The sequence below is a fragment of the Gekko japonicus genome, unplaced genomic scaffold, assembly GCF_001447785.1.
Source record: "Gekko japonicus isolate JY-2015 unplaced genomic scaffold, Gekko_japonicus_V1.1 scaffold1255, whole genome shotgun sequence".
NCBI lineage: Eukaryota > Metazoa > Chordata > Lepidosauria > Squamata > Gekkonidae > Gekko > Gekko japonicus.
The window spans coordinates 293,329-315,897 of record NW_015173164.1 but is presented as its reverse complement, the minus strand read 5'-3'; the positions used below and the strand labels follow the sequence as shown (position 1 = coordinate 315,897).

At 46.8% G+C, this 22,569-nt stretch overlaps 1 protein-coding gene across 1 annotated transcript; it reads left to right on the top strand.

Moving 5' to 3' along the window:
- Positions 1-2,963: 2,963 nt before the first annotated feature.
- LOC107119885 (keratin, type I cytoskeletal 14-like) lies at positions 2,964-16,926 on the top strand. The gene is made up of 8 exons (XM_015422500.1): positions 2,964-3,657; positions 6,693-6,775; positions 8,370-8,526; positions 10,122-10,283; positions 10,375-10,500; positions 12,172-12,392; positions 14,644-14,690; positions 16,603-16,926. Exons 1-8 carry the CDS (start codon positions 3,148-3,150, stop codon positions 16,698-16,700), a joined length of 1,404 nt encoding a protein of 467 aa, XP_015277986.1. The 5' UTR covers positions 2,964-3,147; the 3' UTR covers positions 16,701-16,926.
- The last annotated feature ends 5,643 nt before the right edge of the window (positions 16,927-22,569 follow it).

The window sequence follows — 22,569 nt, the reverse complement described above, 5'->3', positions numbered from 1 at the left end:
ATGTTGGGAAAGATTGAAGGTCAAAGAAGAAGGGGATGGCAAAGGATGAGGTGGTTAGACAGTGTCATTGATGCAATGAACATGAAATTAAGCAAGCTCCGGAACATGACGGAAGACAGGAGGGCCTGGCGTGATGTGGTCCATGGGGTCGTGAAGAGTCAGACTCGACTGTGCGACTGAACAACAACAAAAGCAGCCTGAGTAGTCCAAACTCATTAGAGTTTGGAAGCTAAGCAGGGTCAGTACTTGGATGGGAGACCACCAAGGAAAGCCCTGGGGTTGCTACACAGAGGAAGGCAATGGCAAACCACACAAGCGGCTATACTTGTACACTAAGGGTTCCCCATTTATATTTGTCTTTATGACCAGGGGAGCATTAAATGCTCTGAAAAGAGGTAAGGTACCTGCGCTCCATCCAGCCTGGCAGCCACACACACACTTTTACTTCAGCTGAATAAAATAACCCGTGATTATTTATTTATTTATTTATTTATCATTCGATTTATATACCGCCCTAACCCCCCCCCCCCATGGGGGTCTCTGGGCGGTTTACAGTTTGTAGTGCTAGTAACTTTGCAATTCCCTAACTATGGGCACATTCTTAGGGGTTGGGTCAGCCTACCTAGCACCCCGGTGGTGGCAGCTCTCCCTTCTGGCCTCCGGCCTCCGGCTTCCTCGGCTCTCAGCTGTCTTCCCTCGGTCAGCAGGACGTCTCTCTCGTGGCGCTTCTCCGGCGAGGCAGCTTTCTCGGCGTGTTGATTCGTCTCTCCCGGCCTCGGCTCTGTCCAGTAGGCTCCGCCGCGCCGGGAGATGATGTCTTCCGCGCCTTCTGCTGCTAGCGACGGCTGCTTTCTGCTGTATCTCCGCAGGCCACCAGGGATCACTCTACTGGCTTTGTCGTTGCGCAAAGCCACCTCGTCTCTGCTGCCAGGATTCCGCCGTTGCCGCCATCATCGCTGTTCCTTCGCCACCGCTGCACACCACACTCCTCAGGACGAGGGGGTGCCCCTACCCTACTAAGGGTAGGTCCCCATTTATCTACTTGCCCTTTAACGGGCTTTTGAACCGCTGGGTGGGCGGGGGTGATTACCCAGGGGTGAAAGAAAAACACAGCACAAAGAAGGCATGGCATTTTATGTCACATCTTCTAGGGCTGCAAATTCATGGCATCCAATAAGCATTGGTCTCTTTTGATCCTTGGCTCCAATCAAGCCCTGGAAAAGGATGCCATGATGGAAGAGAAGTTTTCGAAAGCAACAACTGCTGGAATTACTGGCCAAGCACATTCTACCAGTGGTGCTATTCTTCCATTCCATGCCTTGTGGAAGATTGTTGATTGCTGTTAGTTTCAGAGGGTAATTGTGTTGGTCTGCAGCAGAATACTTAGATCTGAGTCTAGTAGCACCATTGAGACCAACAAGGGTTTCATGATATAAACTTTTGAGTAGGGATGGACATGAAGCCCATTTTTACAGTTTGGTTTGTGAACTGAACCACGAACAGATATGCCAGTTTGTGAACTGAACTGGTTCATATCAATTAATGAGCCATTTAAATCCCTGCTTTCTGCTCATCGCAGCTTGGACGGTGAGCAACATGCAGGGGGTGAAATGACTGGGAAGCATTTCACTCCTTGCTTTTTGCTCCATGCTGCTTTTCGTTGGGAGCAGAAAGCAGTGGTTTAAATGGATCTGAGCCATTTAAATCAAACTGCTGAGTGGCGGGAGATGTTTTTCATGATGAGCAGAAAGCAGGGGTTTAACTGGCTCTGTCATGGCTCAGGTGGGATGTCTCCTGACGCTGCCACTACTCTGGACTTAGGATCCCTTGAGAAGGCCCAGAGCACCCTTCAGACCTCCCTTATTTGGCTGAATAATAGGTGTGAGGACCAGGCAGAGTAAACAAGAATAAAAGGTTTATTTTTACAGGAGGTCAGCCCAATATGGGAAACAAACAAGGTGCAAGAACAATAATGATAAGTGGGTGAAGGGAAAAGAAACCAAATGCCCTAACGCGACTAGACTCACAGTCCCTAGTCCACTGTCTCAATTGGGCCTGAGTCTACTCACCCTTCCTCTCAGGGTGAGGGCCTCTCTCAGCAGCAGCCTTCCTCTGGCTCTGCTCTCTTGGAAGAAAGAACAGCTCTTCTTCTGTACCAGCTCTTTTATTATAAGTCTCCTTTCTCTAAGATTGGCTAAAATTGGCTCCAAAACCTCTCAGGGGCTTCTGGGAGTTGTAGGCCTAGCCTCCTTCCACTGCTACTCATGCTCCCTGGGCCTGCTAGGCCTTACTTGCACAGCCCAGATCATGACAGGCTCCGAGCCATTTAAACTCCTGCTTTCTATTCTTCACAAACCACCATGAACTACAGCAAAATTCATGGAAGTTTGTGGTGGCTCTTCAGTTAACAAACTACGAATCAGTGAAAATTTGTAATGAACTTTATTTTGTCAGCCAGTTCGTGCTGTCTCTGTTTTTGAGAGTTAATGCTGCCTTCATCAGATATGAACAGAGTAGATCAGAGTTCTCCTTTTCACTCGTGATGGATGAAGGGAACTTTGCCTCTCAGAAGCTTATACCGTGAAACTCTCGTTGGTCTCTTTAGTGTCAAAAGATCTTTGCCAAAGACTGCTTCCTATGCTCAAAGTCCCAAAGAGCACTCTAGGATATACATATTTAATGCCAGCGCATGAAGAAAAAAACATTAAGGCAGAGAATGCTGGCTTCTTCAAAAGGTATCAAGGTGTGTTTCTCAAGGACCCTTTCAACATTCCACAGTCTGGATACAGGAAACAAAAAATGTAGCCTGGGGTGAGGAGCCACCCTGTCTGAGTCATGGCTGATGGAAACTTTCGAAACAAAAGAAGAAAGAGTTAAACCAAAACAAAGCACACCCTTTCCTAAGAAAAAGTTCTACACTGGGATGTGACCTAAGCATGAATGTACACATGGAGCAAAAAGATGAGTTTGGAAGTTGGCGTGGATGCCGGGAGTGATGAAAGCTCAAGGGAATGTAAAAGCAGATTTTTTTCCCACTGTGCCAACGCCTCTGTCCCAGGTATAAGAGGAGAATTACAGACCGGGAGCTGCTAACCCTCCCCAGCCATTCAGAACTCTCTCTTGGGTGGCTCTCCATTTCCTGGCAAGATGACCACCACCATCAGGCAATACACTTCCTCCTCCTCCATGAAGGGGCCCATGAGTTTTGGCGGGGGCTCCTCTCGGCTGTCCTCTGTGCATCTTGGAGGCGGGTACCGAGCCCCGAGCATCCATGGTGGAGCTGGTGGCTTGTCCATTTCTTCTTCCCGCTACGTCTCTGGGTTAGGCAGCTCGCTTGGTGGCGGCTATGGAGGCAGCTATTGCAGCAGCAACAGCTTCGGTGGTGGTCTGGGGGGAGGCTTTGGTGGTGGCTTTGGTGGCAGCTTTGGTGGTGGCTTTGTTGTTGGTGGCGGGGATGGCCTCCTGGCTGGGGGCGAGAAGGAGACCATGCAGAACCTGAACGACCGCCTGGCTTCCTACCTGGACAAGGTGCGTGCCCTGGAAGAAGCCAACACTGAGTTGGAGGTGAAGATCAGAGAATGGCACAAGAAACAGGGACCTGGTCCAGATCGTGACTACAGCCATTATTTCAGGACCATTGAAGACTTGCAGAGCAAGGTAAGGGAAGGGGCTTCAAGGAAACATTGATTGCTGTTGATGGGGACATTCTAGCAAACTGACTCTAGATGGGCATGAGATATATACTGATGACTGATTACATAGCAGAAGGTGGGAAGATAGCTTTGAAGAGGTATATTAAAAGGGTACTGTTGTGACTCTTGAGTCTTCAATATCAGCGTTATTAAATGAATGGTTTCAGAAGGACTTCACGGAATAGGTCTAAGCAAATCTGCTCAGGCACTGTAACACTTTCAGTGATTTCTACTTTGATTCTACATATATGCAGAGTTGTTATGGAGCACAAGATGATTTGTACCACAACAACTATAGATTTTGCACATTGCAGCATATGGACAGCCGGTGAGGTGTAACGGTTAGTGTCAGACTAGGATTGGAAAGACCCAGGTTCAAATCCCCATGGCCACAGAAACTTGCTGGGTGACCCTGAGCCAGCCACATGCCCTCAGCCTAACCTACCTCACAGAGTTGTTGTGAGGATAAAATGGAGAAGAAGGGAACAATGTAAACTGCTTTGCATCCCAATCAGGGAGAAAAGCATGGTATAAATGAAGTACATAAATAAATAAGGAAAGATTGCGCTGCTCTTCTGTCTGAAAGCTGCAATTCTAATGTGTATGGAGAGATGTATGGAGGTTGGGGTTAAACCAGTCTCTGGAGGATACGTTTATGATTCCCTGTTATCCATGATGGCTGAATGGTACCTCCACAAAGGCAGAATGCCTCTAATCATTGGATACTTCTAGGGTTGCCAGGTCTGGGTTGGGAAATACCTGGAGATTTTGGGGGGTGGAGGCTGAGGAGGGCGGGGTTTGGGGAGGGGAAGGGTCTTAGCAGGGTAGAATGCCACAGAGTCCACCTTCCAAAGCTGCCATTTTCTGTGGGGAATTGATCTCTGTTGCCTGGAGATCAGTTTTAATACCAGAAAATCTCCAGCCGCCACCTGGAGGTTGACAACCTTAGATTCTTCTAAGCCGTCAGCAGGGGAAGGCTATTGTCAGCAGGCCTGACTTGTGGGCTTTCCCTGAGGCATCTGACTGACCACAGTTGGAAACAGGATGCTGGGTTTGATGGACCATTGGTCTGATCAAGAAAAGATGATCTTACTTTTAACTGGGAGGTGAATGGGATCTTACTCAGAGCTGTGTATCCTGTGTACTGAATACACAAATAAAGGTGTGTGTGTGTGTGTGTTTTTAAAGTTCTGTACAAAGGGAATCCATATTGTGCACCAAGAGGAGTCAAATGTCACTAATCCAAACAAAGTGTTGACATTTCTTTCAGCTGACATAATGCATTGTGCAATGTTTAGCGTCATGCAGAACGTATTTTGGTTCTGCCCATCATGAGGCTGGAGAAGGAACTGTTGAAGACTCAAGACTCATTCAGTAACCCTTGTGATACCAGGTTCTGGCTTCCCATCTTTTAAAGCATATCTTCATAGCTCCAAGGACCAAAAGATTGCTTCAAAAAATTAAAGCTGAGATTTCTGAGTCATTTCCTAGAAGACCGCATGGTGGAATCAAATGATCCTGCAACTGAGATAGTTTCTCCAGATCTCATTGTCGTGATCCTTGCGATTAAACTCAGATAGAAAATGCTGGGCTGCAATCACACACACTAAATAATCTACTTTCGATCCACTTCCAATGCACTTTCCAAAAAGCTTTTACTGTGAACTGGCAAAACCCAGTTGGAAAGTGCATCGAAAGTGGATTATTTAGTGTGTGTGATCGCAGCCCTAGATGACCTCCAGCAAGATGTAGGCTAATTTCAGACATGTTGGATAATGCACTTTCAATTGTCTTTTGCTGCTGGATTTTCCTGTGCAAAACAGGAAAATCTACTTGCAAACAATGGCTAAAGTGCATTGAAAGTGCATTATCCATTGTGTATGAAATCAATCTGCTTTTCCAGATCCAGTTGGAGTGCCTTCCCAGATTCTTTAATGCTGTTAAGAGTGAAGGCTCCTGATGTCTGGAATGAAAGGGGATTTTCAAGTGACACAACCCTTAAAAGGATAACAGCTTCAGGCCCATGAACAGCCAACAGCAAAAAGCCAGAATACATTGCTTCAAGACTGCAGTGATTTCATCCCAGTTAGTTGGAGAAAAATGCCTTTAAAAAGTATACAATGGTAGTGAGTGACAGATGAGCTGACAGACACATGAACTCTCTAATGTGTAGCGGATATTACTTATCTCCCAAGTATGTACTCTTTGTGCCAAACAGATGAGCTCACCAAGGGGCTCACAGCTCCTCAGGGCAGGGCAGGGCAGGGCAGGGCAGGACTTGGCTCTGTCTGAGGCCGTTTCCCTTTCACAAGATAAATGACTGTTGATTAATAACAATTAAACAATGATCTTGTAGTAGAGATCAAGAGTAGTCTGCTTATTTAGCAATTTAACTACTTAAGATGCTCTATTAATTCAACCCCACAACAACCCTGCCAAGGAGGCAACAGGGTTCAGATGAAAGATGTACTACCAGAGATCCCTAATTTACTCATGGATTACCTGCAGCAAATACACACCAAGTTGATTTACTACAACTTTTCTTCCTTCTGCCCATCCACGTCAAGTTACGATGGTATTTTATTTTTGCACGTGTAGCTGAAAACACTGTTAAAGTGTCACTGATATGGTTCTCTTTATGGATCCTAAATCCTGACACTAATTACGAACACCAAATGGATAACAACCACCTCAGAAAATCATTCTCTTCCTTGTTTTACAGTCCCCTCATATTTATCTCTGGACCCATTTGAACGTTCATATTTTAGCAGCATTTAGATATACCAATCAGATGGTAGTAGAGACGGGTGCAGTGAAAGTGTTAGAGAGATCGAAGCACCTCACCGTGGGGTCATTAATGATTTGTTGTAGTTGTTGTTGTTCAGTTGCTCTACCCCAAAAATCCATCATTGCCTGCTCTAGTTCTCCCTGAAATATGGAGTATCCAGTGGGGGTAAGCCTCTTTGGCCTGGCTTCTTAATGTTTGTCTTCTCTTCCCAGATTCTAGCAACCACCATTAGCAATGCCAGCGTTGTTCTGCAGATCGACAATGCCCGTCTGGCTGCGGACGACTTCAGAACCAAGTAAGCTTTGTTCTCATGCACAGTATTATTGCACCATGGAAAAATCTTTACTCTTTCCTGTGGAGCAGGGTCTCTGCAGGAGCTACTTCAGACATGTCAAAGGCTGGAGCTTGATTTCCAGGGCTGAGGGATCAAAGTTCAGGGATCAGTCCAGCAGCCAAGGCAGATCAAAAGTCACTAACTCAATTAGAACACGCATGCACCGCACGGACAAAAAGAAGATGAGATGTGGAAATACAGAGACGGGTCCAGAACACAAACAAGATGTATTTAGAAAGAGGAGTCAGGAAGTCATCAAACTGCTTCCCATCATCTGATACCTTGCCAAACATGCCCTGCCACAAATATCATCAGACCTTCCCTGGAATCTCCGCATGAGACCATTTTTCCTTTCCCCTCGATCCCTACTTGATGTCATAATCCTGATCATGCAGAATTATTAAAACCCTCCCGCCCAGGCTGTCATTGGTTTACCAGATCTGTTATCCTAAACCTTTTGAAGCTGCAATAGCCTATCCCGTTTTGGCTTCTGAAATAAAGCATACTGACAATAATTGTTCTCTGAAACTTAAAAAATGTTTAATATCACATTGATGCTCACAATGGATCTGACTCGACTTACTTTATAACAACTGCAACTTATACTCTTTTGCTGTATTTACTTTTACTGTATTTACTGTAAGGATAGGTGGGTACAGGAAGAGGCACACTGACAACAGCCCTTCACCGATTTATCATTGGGATCATATGATAAAGTGCTTGATACCGGTTCAGAGTGGGGTATGACTACCACCTTTACAGCTGATGGAGCTAACAGAGAAAGCTATGCTGCCATTTTTGTTAAATTTTAATTTATTTTAAATATTTTTAATTTTTGACTGATTACATTGTAAATGAAACAATGATGTTACCTGTGTGCAGGAAGGGTGGGATACAAATGCAGTAAATAAATAAATAAAAATAAATAGTGGTGGAAAGATTTGATTTTGAGGCTGGTGAAAAGAATTGTTTTAATCTATTTAATGTCTTGATCTGTTTTCTTAACTCCTTTTTATGGCCCTGGTTGTTTTTATTATTTAGTTGCAAGCTGTCTTGATCAGGTCTGGACTCTGGAGCAATGCTCCCTCTAAGCTATGGAGTCCTGTGGGCAAAAATTCTGCTTTGTGAGCTACTGGCATTAAAGTTGTTGTGAGCGGGTGATTTGGCTACTGCATAAATTAGTTTGCTCTGCAACCGTCCTTCCTGAGCTAAGACAAAAACGTGTGATCCGAAGGCTAAAAACCTGTGAGCTAGCTCACACTAACTCCGCTTAGAGAGAACACTGGTCTGGAGAGGTAGCATGCAAAATTTTCCAAATCAATAAACACATTTTCATCTATGTCAGCCTTGCCTGTGCTTTCAAAATGTCCAGTAGTTTTGCCAAATTTAGATGAAAATAGCCAAGATGATAAATGCGATAGCTAACAGGAGGAGACTTGGCCATGATGACGTTGGAAGAGGGCTTCTGAAATAACTCTTCATATAGCCTAAGCTGTATGGGAATGAAATTGAAATGGATATGCCACTTAATCTCCTTCCCCTTTGCACCTCCCAGATTCGAGACGGAACAAGCTCTCCGCATGAATGTTGAGGCAGACATCAATGGTCTGCGCAGAGTCTTAGATGAGCTGACCCTGTCCAGGGCAGATCTCGAAATGCAGATTGAGAATCTGAAAGAGGAACTGGCTTATCTGAAGAAGAACCATGAGGAGGTGAGTGGCAGAGCCACCAACAAATCTCCATTGATTCATGGGACTAGTAGGTGTATGTGTAGTTATTGCTGGAATGGTGCTTGAAAATCCTACATGTTGGCTCCCATTCCACAGCCAGCTAGCCACATGCATTTGTTGCTATATTGCTACATTCAACCATCAGGATGGTTTTGTGATTAGGCTGTTATCCCCATTGCCCATTGTCCCTCTGGGTAGCAGCAGGAGAAAAGTAAAAGAAAAACTGCTGCTGGCCTCTGTGCCAGTACATTACTTCTGGGTACAAACTGGAAGTGACAGTGGGTAGTTCTAGGAGTCACTGGATACTCTATTGTTGCACCCGGAATTGAAACAGGGTGTGTTCAGACGGGCAGCTAATCCCGCCATTATGCCAGCTCAAATTTGATCTTGATCTTTTTAATCCATCCTCGCACAACCAGACATTCCCCTGGGGGAATCGTCTTATCGCATGCTGCTTCCGCTGTGGATTGTCTAGACGGCGTCCACTGAAGGACTTTTTGCACATGTGCATAGGCGTGATCGCATGTCCTTGTGGATCCGCACATGCGCGGAATCAAACGTTCAAAGCACCGTATGAGGGATGCGTAGCCGTAATTCCAACCAACAGGACAGCCCAAGGACAACCAAATTCTTTTGTTTTCTGTTCTGACCCACACTTGCAGGGCTGGACTAAACAAGTCCCGGCCATCCCCCTTGCCATGAGGTCATGCTCACTGGAGGGACTATTTTGCATGTCGAAAGAGACATCCTCCCTCCAGCTCCCATCCCATTAACCAATCGTCCTTAAACTCACGGGTCATTCATATACATTGAAGTGTTCATGGCGCTGGATCGGGGTTCCGCGGCCTCATTTTTAAATGCATTTAAGTGCATATTGGGTAGTGATTTTTTACAAATCACGCCCGCTCAGGATGGTCTGACATCAGACCACCCCGACGGGGGGGATTGCGCGCTGGTGGAACGATCAGACAGGTGAAAGTCCGCGGTTGTCCCGTCGGGACCTGAAAACTCCAGATTTACAGTGGTATCTTTTTTTTTTTACATCTTTTATTTTAGGTTTTTTACATCGTATAATACAAAATACATAAGTTTTACAGTGGTATCTTTTAAGTATGGCTCCGAAGCATGGCAAAACGGGATGCCCATGGAACAGGGACGATTCCCAGATGTTTGTGTCTGGACATTACCTTTAAATCCACCAGGCATGAGTGCCTGGCGCGGATCTAAAGAGCCATCTGAACGGACCCACAGTGACATTGCTGATGTCACTCTACCCATTATATCTCTGCCTCCCAACCCTCCCATTGGTTGTCAGGCTCTGCCTGGTTTTGTTGTAAGATGCTCTGAGCCCTTCTTGTAGGGAAGGGCGGCCCAGCAAATCCAATTAAATAAACAAATAAAAATAATAAACTCTGTAATGGTGCGCTGAAACCTATGAATGTCCATGACTAACTGACCAAAGACTGGTTGCAATTAGTGTCTTGATATCCAGCAGGAGTTTTTATTTAAGGTTCTGGCACCCACTCTCATATCAAGAACAGAAATGCATATCTGCTTTCTCCCCCTCCCCTCCCCAGGAAATGAATATTCTCCGAAGCCAAATGGGTGGAGAAATCACTGTGGAAATGGATGCTGCTCCTGGAGTGGACCTGACCAAGATCCTGTCGGAGATGCGCGAGCAGTATGAGGCCTTGGCGGACAAGAACCGTAAAGATGCCGAGCAGTGGTTCTTCACCAAGGTGTGCCATTTCGGGGGATGACTGGAAGTTCGGGAGGGGGGGATGCTTGGTGCCCTGAGCCGTAGGTAAATCAGTGTAATGTCTCCTGCAGACTGAAGAGCTGAACCGTGAGGTTGCCACCAACACTGAACAGCTGCAGAGCAGCAAGACGGAGATCACAGAACTGAGGCGCACTGTCCAAGGCCTGGAAATCGATCTCCAAGCTCAACTCAGCATGGTATGGAGTTCTTACTGGGGGTGGTGCAAAACCAGGTTCTGTCTCACAGACAACTTCTTCATGTCCTTGATTTGTTGTGTATTTCCAGCCACTGAGTACCAAGCAGTGTTTTTGCCCTCTGATAGTAACTTTAGTGTGCATTGATCTAGACCCTCTTCTCCAAAGCAAATAGCCTGATTTCCCTCCACTTCACTAGAGCAGGAGAGCCCAGGAGGCATCACCCTGGTGTCCACGGGCAGCATCCGTTCTTAAGCAGCTGCCTCCATCATAAGAGGATGCTAGGGTTGCCAGGTCTGAGTTGGGAAATCCCTGGAGTTTCTTTTGGGCAGGAGCCTGGAGATGGCAGGATTTGCGGAGGGGAAGGACCTCAGCAGGGTGTAATGCTCTAGAGTCCACCCTTCAAAGAAGCCATTTTCTCCAGGGGAACTCACCTTGGTTGTCTGGAGATAAATTGTAACAATGGGAAATCTCCAGGTGCCACCTGGAGGTTGGCAGCCCTAGAGGATGCTGGCCTTGCAGTGGGATGTGGTTGACCCAGTACCCCACGGCCACCATTTTGTGGCGGTGCCTGCTCCCCATTCTCAAAATTCCAAAAGTGCCCCACAGGCCTAACAAGATTGGGGACCCGCAGTTAATAGGCTCTTTGTGGCTCCCATGGATTTGAGAGAATTAAAATGTGCATGTGTTGGAAAGTGAGAGTAAAAGAGAGAGACAGAGACAAAGAGAGAACATGGAGGAAAGGTAAAGGTGGAATAAGTATTAAAATACTGTACATTGCCTTGAGCCTACAGGATAGGATGAGCTATAGATTCAGATGAATGAAGATGGTTTCCACATGTGGTTTTCTTAATTGCCAGTACAGATCTGTGTTAAAAATCTGTATTTAAGTCCAACCCCCTGCATAATGCAGGAAATTCACAAATACCTCCCCCTCCACACCCCCAGTGACCCCTGTTTCATGCCCAGAAGATGACAAAAAATTTCCAGGATCCCTGGCCAAACTGGCCAGGAGAAAAATTGCTTCCTGACCCCAAAGTGGTGATCAGCATTCCCCTGGGCATGCAAGAAAGGGCCACGAGAACTAAGCACTGATACAACCCTTCCTGCTCTCCCTCTCATGATCTGCCTAAGTTCACAGAATTCGCATTGCTGTCAGATGGCCATCCAGGCTCTGTTTGAAATCCTCCAAAGGAGAGCCCACCACCTCCTGAGGAAGCCTGTTCCACTGCAGAACTGCTCTGTCAGGAATTTCTATTGTGCACTGCTATCATTGCACTACAGCAATCATTTGCAGCTGGATTCTCCTGGGTGGACCAAATAATCCAGTTCCCAATGATTGCTGTAGTGCAATATTAGTGCCATTTCCAGCTATGTCTGGATGCAGCCCAGCTGCATAGAAAACATGGAGTTGGGTGTGGCATGAAATGTTCACCCGTGATATTACGTTGGTGATACCCATGCAAGTCATCACAGGAAATTGCAGTTATCAAATTATGACTGTGGAAGTGTGAAGCAGCCCTCTGTTTGACAGCTCAATTTGTCTAAGGATTCCCATGAGTTATCCTTCCCTGATACTCCTGATATCTACACAAGGTGAAAAATGAGAGAAGTTTGGTTTCCCTCACTACAGTAAGTCTGACTCCTCACTGCACCTCGGTTCTCTTTCCCCAGAAAGCGGCCCTGGAAGGCACCCTGGCCGAGACAGAAGCCCGCTACGGCACCCAGCTTGCCCAGATCCAAGTGCTGATCACCAGCGTGGAGGAGCAGCTGGCGGAGCTGCGGTGTGACATGGAGCGCCAGAACCACGAGTACAAGATCCTCCTGGACGTCAAGACCCGCCTGGAGCAGGAGATCACCACCTACCGACGCCTGCTGGAGGGAGAGGATGCCCAGTGAGTAAAGGGGAGGTGGCTTTGCAGAAGTTTTCTCCTGCGATCCCATAAGGCCAAGAGCAGAGCAGCGGCCGGAAGCAGAATGACAAACCTCCCCACTTCTTTTCAAGTGGACGCGAAACCATCTCACTTTGCTATTTTGGTGCAGTGGTTAGGAGTGCAGACTCTAATCTGGGAGAATAGGGTTTGATTCCCCACTCCTCCAGATGCAGCTGCTGGTGTGACCTTGGGTCAGTCGTAAGTTCTTTCAGAGCTGCTCTCTCAAGGGCAGTTCTTGAGAGAGCTCTCTCAGCCCCACCTCCCACACAGGGTGTCTGTTATAGGGAGGGGAAGGGAAAGGAGATTGTAAGCCGCTCCGAGACTCCTTTGGATAGTGAACAGTGGGATATAAATCCAATCTCTTCTTCTTCTTAAACTGGGTAGGATGAAAAAATCCCAGGCTAAAACTGAATCTAGAAGCATAGAATCACAGAGCTGGAAGGGGCCATACAGGCCATCTAGTCCAACCCCCTGCTCAATGCTTAATTTGAAATAAAACTCTCTTGTTCCCTTTTTTTAATACCCTAATTTGAGTATGGGAACAAGGTGTTCTTCAGGCCTTAACGCTGACGGAGACTGCTGTCGGTAAGGAAATAAAGCCAAAAATAAAAGGCAATGGGAATTTTGCATATGAGAGAAAGATAGACATAAGCACAAAAAGCTGAACAATTGAGACAGAGCTTCTCACAAAGAAAGCTATGCATGGCCCCGGTCACACAAGCGAGATAATCCGGGAGGGAAGCGAGGCTTTTTGCTCTGGAGCAAAATGAAGCGCGGGATCGCGAACGGGCGTTCCCCCGCGTGCTCAGGATGTCAGCCGCCAATCACCCATTCATGGTGATGCAAGGCAAAAAAGGGAGAGGCAATTCAGCAGTAACGTGTTTGTGCGCATGTGCAGTTCCGCATTTGCGCACATACCACGGAGGTGTTTAAAAACATCTGGTGGGATGCAGACGGGCGCTGGATGCGACAGGATACCAGCGCTTCCATGATCAGACGCCCGCCTGCACTATGCATTTTCTGGAAAATAGTCCACTTTCCCTGGTATCTTTTTACTCCACATCTTCAGCGATATGGGTTGCCAACGGGTGCAGGACACTTGCCAGATGTTTTCGTGTGATCGCACCCTTAAAATACGCCCGGCATTCATCCCTATTGCACGGCTAATTCTGCGTGTGACCAGGACCCATATAAATCAATTAAAAAGGAATATTGAAATAATGTCAAGCAGAGGTCATTTCGGGGGGGATCGCGGGGGATCGCAGTTCCCCCGGGTGAGGTATGGGGGCGGGGCACATGCCGAAGCCCCGCCCCCTGCTTCCGGCCGCTCCGCTTCCAGCCCTCATTCAGCCAGGAGGAGGCAGGAGAAGAGGGACGGTAAGTTGCTTCCTCCCTGCCTCTCCCCACCCCTGCCTGCCTGGGGCCAGGGAGGGCATTCGCGGGGCTTCCTTGCACTCCTGCCGGCCTTGCAGGTCCACCACCAGGCCCCTCATGGGGCTCGGCAGTGGAGCTGCAAGGCCGGCGGCGGCAGCTGGGACCGTTGGGGGCGGTGTGTGTGGCCTTATGGCACACTTCCGGTGATGTCAGGGGAGTGTGGCATATGCTAATGAGTTATGCTAATGAGTTCCCCTAGCTCTTTTTCTACGAAACGACCCCTGATGTCAAGTAACAGTACAATCTGAAATAGTTAATGGACTGAGAAAAGTATAACTGTTTAGGAGGATTGCACTGGAAATCACAGAAGACACAATACTAAGCATATAACAAGGGGGGAAACACCTTTGAAGCACTCCACAATTCCAATGAAGTAGCAACAGACCCAAAATAATTCACTGGATCATTTATGATAGATCAGTTTTCATTATTTCCATTGACTGTGTATATCAAGAAGAATGTAAGGGTCTGATATAAATCCAATGGGCGGGGGATCCAAACAGCCCCGTTGCCAGAGCAACGCGTAGCGTCACATCCTGGCGACGGCGGTGCAACGTGTATCGCTGTCCCCCGCGGCAGGGATCCTGTGAAGACGTGCGGATCCCCCACCGCGGCTTGGCAGCCCTTAAAATTTATTTAATTTGATGGGCTTAGAAGGGCGTAACTCTGTTTAGGATGGTTCTGTTAGAATATTTCTATTATAGAACAATTGACTTTCTGCCCTGCATTGTAGAAAAACCGAGTTTCTAATTTGATTTTACTTTCCCCCCCTTTATAGCATCAGTTCCCAGTACAATGCTGCTGTCTCACAATCTGGGAGAGATGGTAAGAATTCACCGCGTGACTACTCATGGTGCCATCCTTAAAACACTTTCCGTCTGGGAGTAAGCCCCATTGAATAACATGGGATTTCCTTCTAAGTAGACCTGTTTAAGATTGCTCTCTAAATTGTTTACCTTTAGTGTAATGTTAGGAAATGTTGCTAACTGAATGGGGAAGATGCGCAAGTAAAACAACACACACCACTCCACCACAAGTGTCACCATTTTGAGAAAGAACATCCATAAGTTGTTCAGCAAAACATTAATGATGTCCGTCTGTTCTCCCGTCCTCCCCGGTTTCCTATTTTGTTCCTTTTAAGAACTCAAAGGTGATGACGGGGCTAATTTAGACTGACTGACTGATTGATTGACTGACTGACTGGCACTGTCATGAGGCAGCCTGTCACTTGCTTCAAGTGGCAGATTTTGGGGTGTGCAACTTCCCATCCCACACACCCCCGACAATGTGCTGGCCGGCTGCCCACCTCCACCCTCCGGCTGCTCCTGCCTGTGAGCCAGAGAAGATCATTCTTCTTACCTCTTTGCTCTTTAAAAGCCAGGGTTGCCAGGTCTGGGGTGTGAAATACCTGGAGATTTGGGGGTTTGGAGCCTGAGGAAGGTGGGGTTTGGGGAGGGGAGGCAGGGTATATAATGCCTTAGAACCCACCCTGCAAAGTAGTCATTTTCTCCAGGGGAATTGATTTTGGTTGCTTGGAGATCAACTGTAAACAAAGGGAGATCTCCAGGTGCCACCTGGAGTTTGGCAACCCTGTTAAAAGCACCCATGTGACATGCCAGTTCCTGAGCTCTCTCCAGATCCCTTCTTCCTTCCTGTGAGAGTTCAGCCACCATCTCTCACGTTCTCTTGCGAGGGCAACCAAATATGGTGGGCTGATGTAGCCAATCCTCCAAGAGCTTACAGAGCTCTTCTTACAGGGGCTACTGTAAGCTCTTGGAGGATTGGCCACATTAGGGGTGTGTCGCCTAAGATGCAAAGGAGTTCCTGCAAAAAAGAGCCCTGGCTGAGATGAAGTAATCTTGCAACAGTTCAGGAAGCCCTACAGATAGGGTTGCCAGCAGTGTTCCCTCTAAGCTGAGTTAGTGTGAGCTAGCTGACAATTTTTTAGCCTCCAGCTCACAGATTTTGTCTTAGCTCAGGAAGGATGGCTCAAGAGCAAAGTAATTTATGCAGTAGCCAAATCGCTCGCTCACAGCTTTCATGCCAGTAGCTCACAAAGTAGAATTTTTGCTCACAAGACTCCACAGCTTAGAGGGAACATTGGTTGCCAGCTCTGGGTTGGGAAATACCTGGAAATTTTGGGGGTGGAGTCTGGGGGGCTGGGGTTTGGGGAGGGACCCAGGATACAATGCCGGAGAGTCCACTCTCCAAAGCAGCCATTTTCTCCAGGGGAACTGATCTTGGTCATATGGAGATCAGTTGTAATAGTGGGAGATCTCCAGGTGCCACCTGGAGGTTGGCAACTCTACCGATAGAGCATGCCCAACTTCCCCTACTGTTTCTAAAAAGAGGTGAGGTTATTTGAAGAGGTAAGGAGACTGATCTCCTCTGCATCCTGGGCAGCAGCAGTGAGGCAGGTTGGAAGCACCCCAACATCTGCTGTTGAACCTAATGGCATCCGCGTTCCTTCTTCAATTACATATCAAGAATTGCCCCCATAATTGGACAACTCCTCCGTTCTTCTTCTGATCTGGAAGAAAAAAGTTGTGATTTTGCTGGCATAATCCCCTGTTCTTTGATCCTCCAGACCTTGATTGGCTCCCATTTCAGCCCCCCAACTGGCTGGGGTCCCTCTCTGGGACACGTAGCTCCTTAGCCTGAGATTTCTGTCTGTAAGCTCTTTAAGCAAGTCTTGAGATTTTGGAGAACAATGGCTCCCCCCCTCTTTCATTCACAGTGACAAAGACCACACGCCAAGTCCGCATGATAGTCGAAGAGGTTGAAGACGGGAAGGTGGTCTCTTCTCGAGAGCAGGTCAAACAGTCCAGCTACTAGAAGAAACGGCTCTATACAGCACTGTAGATCACAACCGAGAGCAGCAATCACAGCGACATCTCCAGGCATTCCGTAGCAAGCAGTCCACAGGCGTATGCATGAAACCTTCATAGAAGCACAGAGCCACCTGGTTCCATTGGCTTTCTCAGTGTCCTGCCTCATCCTTCATGCCTGTCACATAACCACCCTGCCTGTTAGTAACTAATAAAGGCTTGTTTTCCCCAGTCATACAAACGACAGCTGCTTTCGTGCTGATAAAAGGGGGTTTGTAGACTTGACTGCCACAAACACAAGAAAGGGTAAAGAAATGGATTCCTGAAGGGAAGCGGCCTGTCCAACTGGTAGATTCCAAAAATGAGAGATCACGGGAGGAAGTGGAATACCAAAAACAACATCCGTGACAAAAATAATGAAGAGTCAATAAAGATAAGTTGCAAAAACGTTTACTGTAGTAATTCTGTAGAAAATTTTCTTCTATAATCGCAATGCTCCGCAATGAAAACAATTTGTTTCACAATATTTGCTTTATCTGAGCATGTAGGAATCCCAATTCTTATCAATTACTTATGAACTCTTGAAGGAAACATTCCATGTTGACTCTAATAACAGAACCCAAGGTCTTCACAATGTATTAGCTGGATTCTTTGAGAATGTTTCCTTCAAGAGTTCATAAGTAATTGATAAGAACTGGGATTGCTACACACTCAGATAAAGCAAATATTGTGAAACAAATTGTTTTCATTGCGGAGCATTGCGATTATAGAAGAAGATTTTCTACAGAATTGCTACAGTAAATGTTTTTGCAACTTATCGTTATTGACTCTTCATTATTTTTGTCACGGATGTTGTTTTTAGTATTCAGCTGGTAGCACTTTTATGGCCATGTGTAATTCTACCTGACAGAAACGACACCTATGTGGGGAGCCCATTCCCTCTCTTCCTCTACCCCCACCCCTGCCATTGCCATGTGGTAATAAGCCATGTTTAATGCCTGGGAATAGAAATATTAGGCCTCAAGTTTGTGCGGACACACCACCTTGTTATTTGGAAATCTTCCCTAATAATCCTTACACTTTTCTGATGCTGCTTGGCTGCATGACTGTACCAGCTTCCCCTCCCCTTCATGTACAGTATTTTCTGTCAGTCATTCTAAGGTTGCCAGGCCTCCTGCAATTCCAAGGCAGCTGCTTGGAACAGTGTCAGGAGAATTTTTATTTTTAAAGATGCCCGTGAACTCTGCACTGGTATATCACTTCTGGGTTATAGTTGGAAGTGTATGGTTTTTATCATAGACCAGGGTTTCAAATGTGGTGCCTTTCCCAGTGCCTCCCAAGTGTTTTTAGAAAGTGGGTGGGGCCAGGTGGAGCTCCTGCCCATTAGAAGAAGAGGAAGAAGAGTTGGGTTTATACCCTGCCCTTCAATTGGAGTCTCAGAGCAGCTTACAACCTTCCCAATAGCAGCGACTGTGCTGATTTTAGTTATGGTGTGAGTTTGCGAGTGGTCAGGAAGGGAATTTTTAATGACTGAGCTGGATTATGTGCTGCTATTATAAAGGAAAGCCTGAGGAGGCGGAATAGGAATCTGAGCTAATTTCCTACTTCTCCCCCCTCCCCCATTGATCCACATTGACACACCTTCCTTTCACAACACACAAAAAGATGTGTTAATTGTCTCTTCTTTAGATGGGTCCAATACTTAGGGGTTTGGTGGATTAAGACAAGGAAGGTTATAAGTTATTGGCTGCATACAGCAAGGGACAGCATAGCTCTGAGTTAAAAAGTTACAGTTTCACACATGCACATTGTTACTGACAGGCTATTTCTGCCAAAGGGAAGGAACAAATGATTTCTTTTGGAACCTCTTCTTAAACCCAAGAATCTCAGCCTATTGAATCTCAGCTTGTCCTTTGGGATACTTTCCTCAGTCCCGCACAAGTCCCTAGCCTACTGTTTTGCTAAGGTAACACAAGATACCTGCTCTATTCCTCCCTGAGCCCTATGTATCTATCCTACAGATATCTGACTTCTTGTCCTTCACCGAGCGATGCCTAACTACCTATCTATTTTCCTCGTAGTTTTCTCTGTTGCTTCCCCAGGCAGACTGAGGCAACAACAGACTTTCGCTCCATTTCTGAGGCATTTCTGAGGCAATGACAGATTTTCCGTCCATTTTACTCTCCTCTCCCCTCCCAGAAGCTCCACAGCATCTTATTGGCTAGGAATTTGCTGGTATGCCTAGAGGGCAGACAGGGTCGACACATCCATAGACGCAGGTTAGGCAGTTGCCTAGAGCACAACCTTAGGAAGAGTGCCACACTGGCCTACCACCTTGCCCCACCCCTCCCTTGCCAAAAGCCCTGCTCAACTCACCGCCAGGGGATGTGTCCTGGCTGCAGGGCCCTAGGCGCGTGCGGGGGGGGGGCACCAGAAGGTAGCCTCGCCTAGTGTGCAAAAAAACCTGGCACTGGCCCTGAGGGCAGAACTAGAGGCTGTCTGTCATGGGGTATCTTGCAATAATTATAGTAATAATTTCAACACAAGTCATAAAGCAAATAAGAGGGTTCTAGATCAGCTCAAGCCTGAACACTTCCTAAAAGTTCAAGTGATTAAAACTGAGTCTATTTGGTCACATTATGAGGAGATGAGAGTCGCTGGAAAAGTCCACAATGCTAGGAAACATTGAAGGCAGCAGGAAAAGATGTGAGATGGATTGACTCAATCAGGAAAGTCGTGGCTCTCAATTTGCAAGATGTGAGCAAGTTTTGGGTCACCATAAGTGCTTAGTGCACAGGCCCGGATTGGGTGTGCTGCCTGATTCTTGCTAGTGACTTCATTTTGTGTCAGAACTTGAACCAGGATTGTGGCCTCTGATCATACCATGGTTATACTTTAACATTACTGTACAGAATGGGCTGAAGAGAAAATGGAAGGGGAAACGGTTTTGTCAGCACGGAGCTCTGATTGGCTGGATGGGCACTCCCTTGCTTCTATTCCCTTTAACAAATCCCAGCTATCCTTTGCCTTGGGTTTGCCTCTCCTCCTTTCAGCTCACCTGAATTCCTTAGAATGCTTTAGCATCAAAATCCCAAGTTCCATAAGCAACATTTGTTAAATTAAACCCTCTGCCTACATGCCGTGGGCTTTGGAACGATCCTGCAGATCAAACTTACTGAGCAAATTAAGAGACCTTTGATGCACAGAGATGCTGATGTGTGTGATGATGTAGCAGAAGCAGGGAGAAAGTGCAAAGCAAATGAAAACATGAGCCAATCAACATCCAGTGGTTAACTAGAGTTTGCAGCAAGCCATGCTTTGAAGAGCCAAGCACCACAAAGGAAGCTTTATTAATCATCAGCATTGGGGTGATTACTTTGCTGCAGGTGAAACAGTGTCTTCAGTATGAAAAACAAACAGGTTTGCCCAGATATCAAAGGAAGGAACAAAAAGGAAGGGAAAACACTTTCCCATTGGAATACATGCTATTGAGGAGAACAAGTAAATGTGTGATGGCCGCGCATCTGTCCCTTTACAACTCAGTAAGTTACAGGTGGCCCTGCACCAAAAAGGCTCTAACTTTGCTTCAGCCATAGCACATTCAACACGGAGAATGAAATGACTGAAAAATTCCCACCACGCAGGATGTTTAAATTATTTGAATGCTACTTAGTGCCCCCTTTCCCCACCAAAAGTTGCTTCTGGGCAACATCTTTCTTCTACTTCGTTGCTTTTACTGTCCTCATCCCTACTTGCCCACTCTGAATATTTCTTCTTCTTCTTCTTCTTCTTCTTCTTCTTCTTCTTCTTCTTCTTCTTCTTCTTCTTCTTCTTCCTCTTCTTCCTCTTCTTCCTCTTCTTCCTCTTCTTCCTCTTCTTCCTCTTCTTCCTCTTCTTCCTCTTCTTCCTCTTCTTCCTCTTCTTCCTCTTCTTCCTCTTCTTCCTCTTCTTCCTCTTCTTCCTCTTCTTCCTCTTCTTCCTCTTCTTCCTCTTCTTCCTCTTCCTCTTCCTCCTCCTCTTCCTCCTCCTCCTCCTCCTCCCCCCCCTAATTTTCAACCTGGACAAATCTGAGGATATCTAAATCTGGAGATTGGAGCTGTGAACGGACAAGACAGATTTCTACAAACCTGGAAAGTGCCCCTGTTTTCAGAAAAGTCTGAAATCTAAAAACAAAAGCAAACAAAAAAAATGTTAACCCAAAATGATAAAAGGAGCACCTGTAGCTTTAAGAAACAGATGCCCTTCATTGGCAGTTGCTAGACAACCATAACAGTTTGGCCATTCTAGACTTGGTTTCTGTCAGAAAAAGGCAGAGGGAGGGGCAAGGCTTCCAGGGCTGTTTCAGCCTTTGAGGAAGGACTCATTGGGTCTAGGCAGAAACCACCAGCGATTTGATATGGGTTCCATGACTCAACCAGGCACAGCTTCTCACTAATGTTCAACAGCAGCTACCCTTCAAAAGCCAGTGTGATATAGTGGCTAAAATTTGAGACTAGGATCTGGAAGACCCAGGCTGAATCCGCATTCTGTTGTGGAAGCTCACTGGGTGACATTTAGTCAGTCATACACACTCAGCCTAACCTACCTCACAGTGTGGTTGTGAGGATAAACTGGAGAAGACTGGTGTAATCTGCTTTGGACCCCATTATGAAGAAAGCTGGCATATAAATGAAGTAAATAAACCATAAATACAGCTGAAGATGGGAGGGGGGCAGATAACAGGTAGGTTAGTTGGTGGGTGGGAAGCAAAGAAGGAAGCTAGGGTTGCCAGCCTCCAGGTGGGGCCTGAAGATCTCCCGCTTTTACAACTGATGTCCTGCTGACAGAGATCAGCTCCCCTGGAGAAAATGGCTGCTTTGAAGTGTGGACTCTCAGGCACTGTACCCTGCTGAGGCCCCTCCCCTCCCCAAACCCCGCCCTCTCTTGGCTCCACCCCCAAAATCTCCAGGTATTTTCCAACCCAGAACTGGCAATCCTAAAGGTAGCAGAGAAGGGTGGCACATTGCGGAGGGCTGATTTGTATACATATATGTACATATGAAGCTGCCCTATCCTGAATGAGACCCTTGGTCCCTCAAGGTCAGTATTGACTACTCGGACTGGCAGTGGCTCTCCAGGGTCTCACATCACTTACTAACCTTTCACATCACTTACTACCAGGTGCTTTTTAATGGAGATGTCAGGTATTGAACCAGGGAGGGACCTTCTGGATGCCGAGCAAACACTCTACCACCCAGCCACAGCCTCACCCAATGAACTGTGTCACAGTTCATGTTGCCATCTAATAAGCATCCACAATCAGAGCTACCTTTCTCACAACAGATGAAGCATAATGTGCTACTAGCTGTGGCCGGGAACTGATGTTTTCTAGGAATTCATTATTAGAGGTTTCACAAGAGCTCTTTTCCCAGTGTGTGCATGCTAAGGACGTGCCATCTGTCAGGTTCAGCCAGCCCCATGTTCCATTTATTGCAACAGCTCTACCGGGAAGAGTCCACAGCCTTTGCATTCCACAAATTCCTGGCCACAATAATCCATAGAAATCTCATTCAGAAAATCGTCATCCATTGTTTCCCCCAAGCATTGAAATTATTTAAGGAAATATCACCATCTCCATTTCCCCTGGCTCCAAGTGGATAGTGTGAAACAGTCTGGTAACATTAGCTGTTATAGATTTTCCGGATTGTATGGCCGTGGTCTTGGCATTGTCGGACGGTGGGGTCTTTTTGCCTCGGAGCCCTCCGGAGCGCCGCCCCCGGGTCCCCCGAGCCCGCGCAGAAGCGCTGCAGCTCGGAGGAGGCCGGGAGAGCCCGCCGCCGTCGGCTCCCTGGGGCTCGCACCGGAGTGCAGCGGCCCCAAGGAGCAAAGAGGAGGCC

What these genes read in the sequence shown, in the direction of transcription:
- LOC107119885 (XM_015422500.1), top strand. Translation starts at nt 3,148, where the DNA reads ATGACCACCACCATCAGGCAATACACTTCCTCCTCCTCCATGAAGGGG. An exon ending in TTGAAGACTTGCAGAGCAAG is followed by an intron (nt 3,658 to 6,692) that starts GTAAGGGAAGGG and finishes TTCTCTTCCCAG; the next exon opens with ATTCTAGCAACCACCATTAG. An exon ending in AGCAGTGGTTCTTCACCAAG is followed by an intron (nt 10,284 to 10,374) that starts GTGTGCCATTTC and finishes TGTCTCCTGCAG; the next exon opens with ACTGAAGAGCTGAACCGTGA.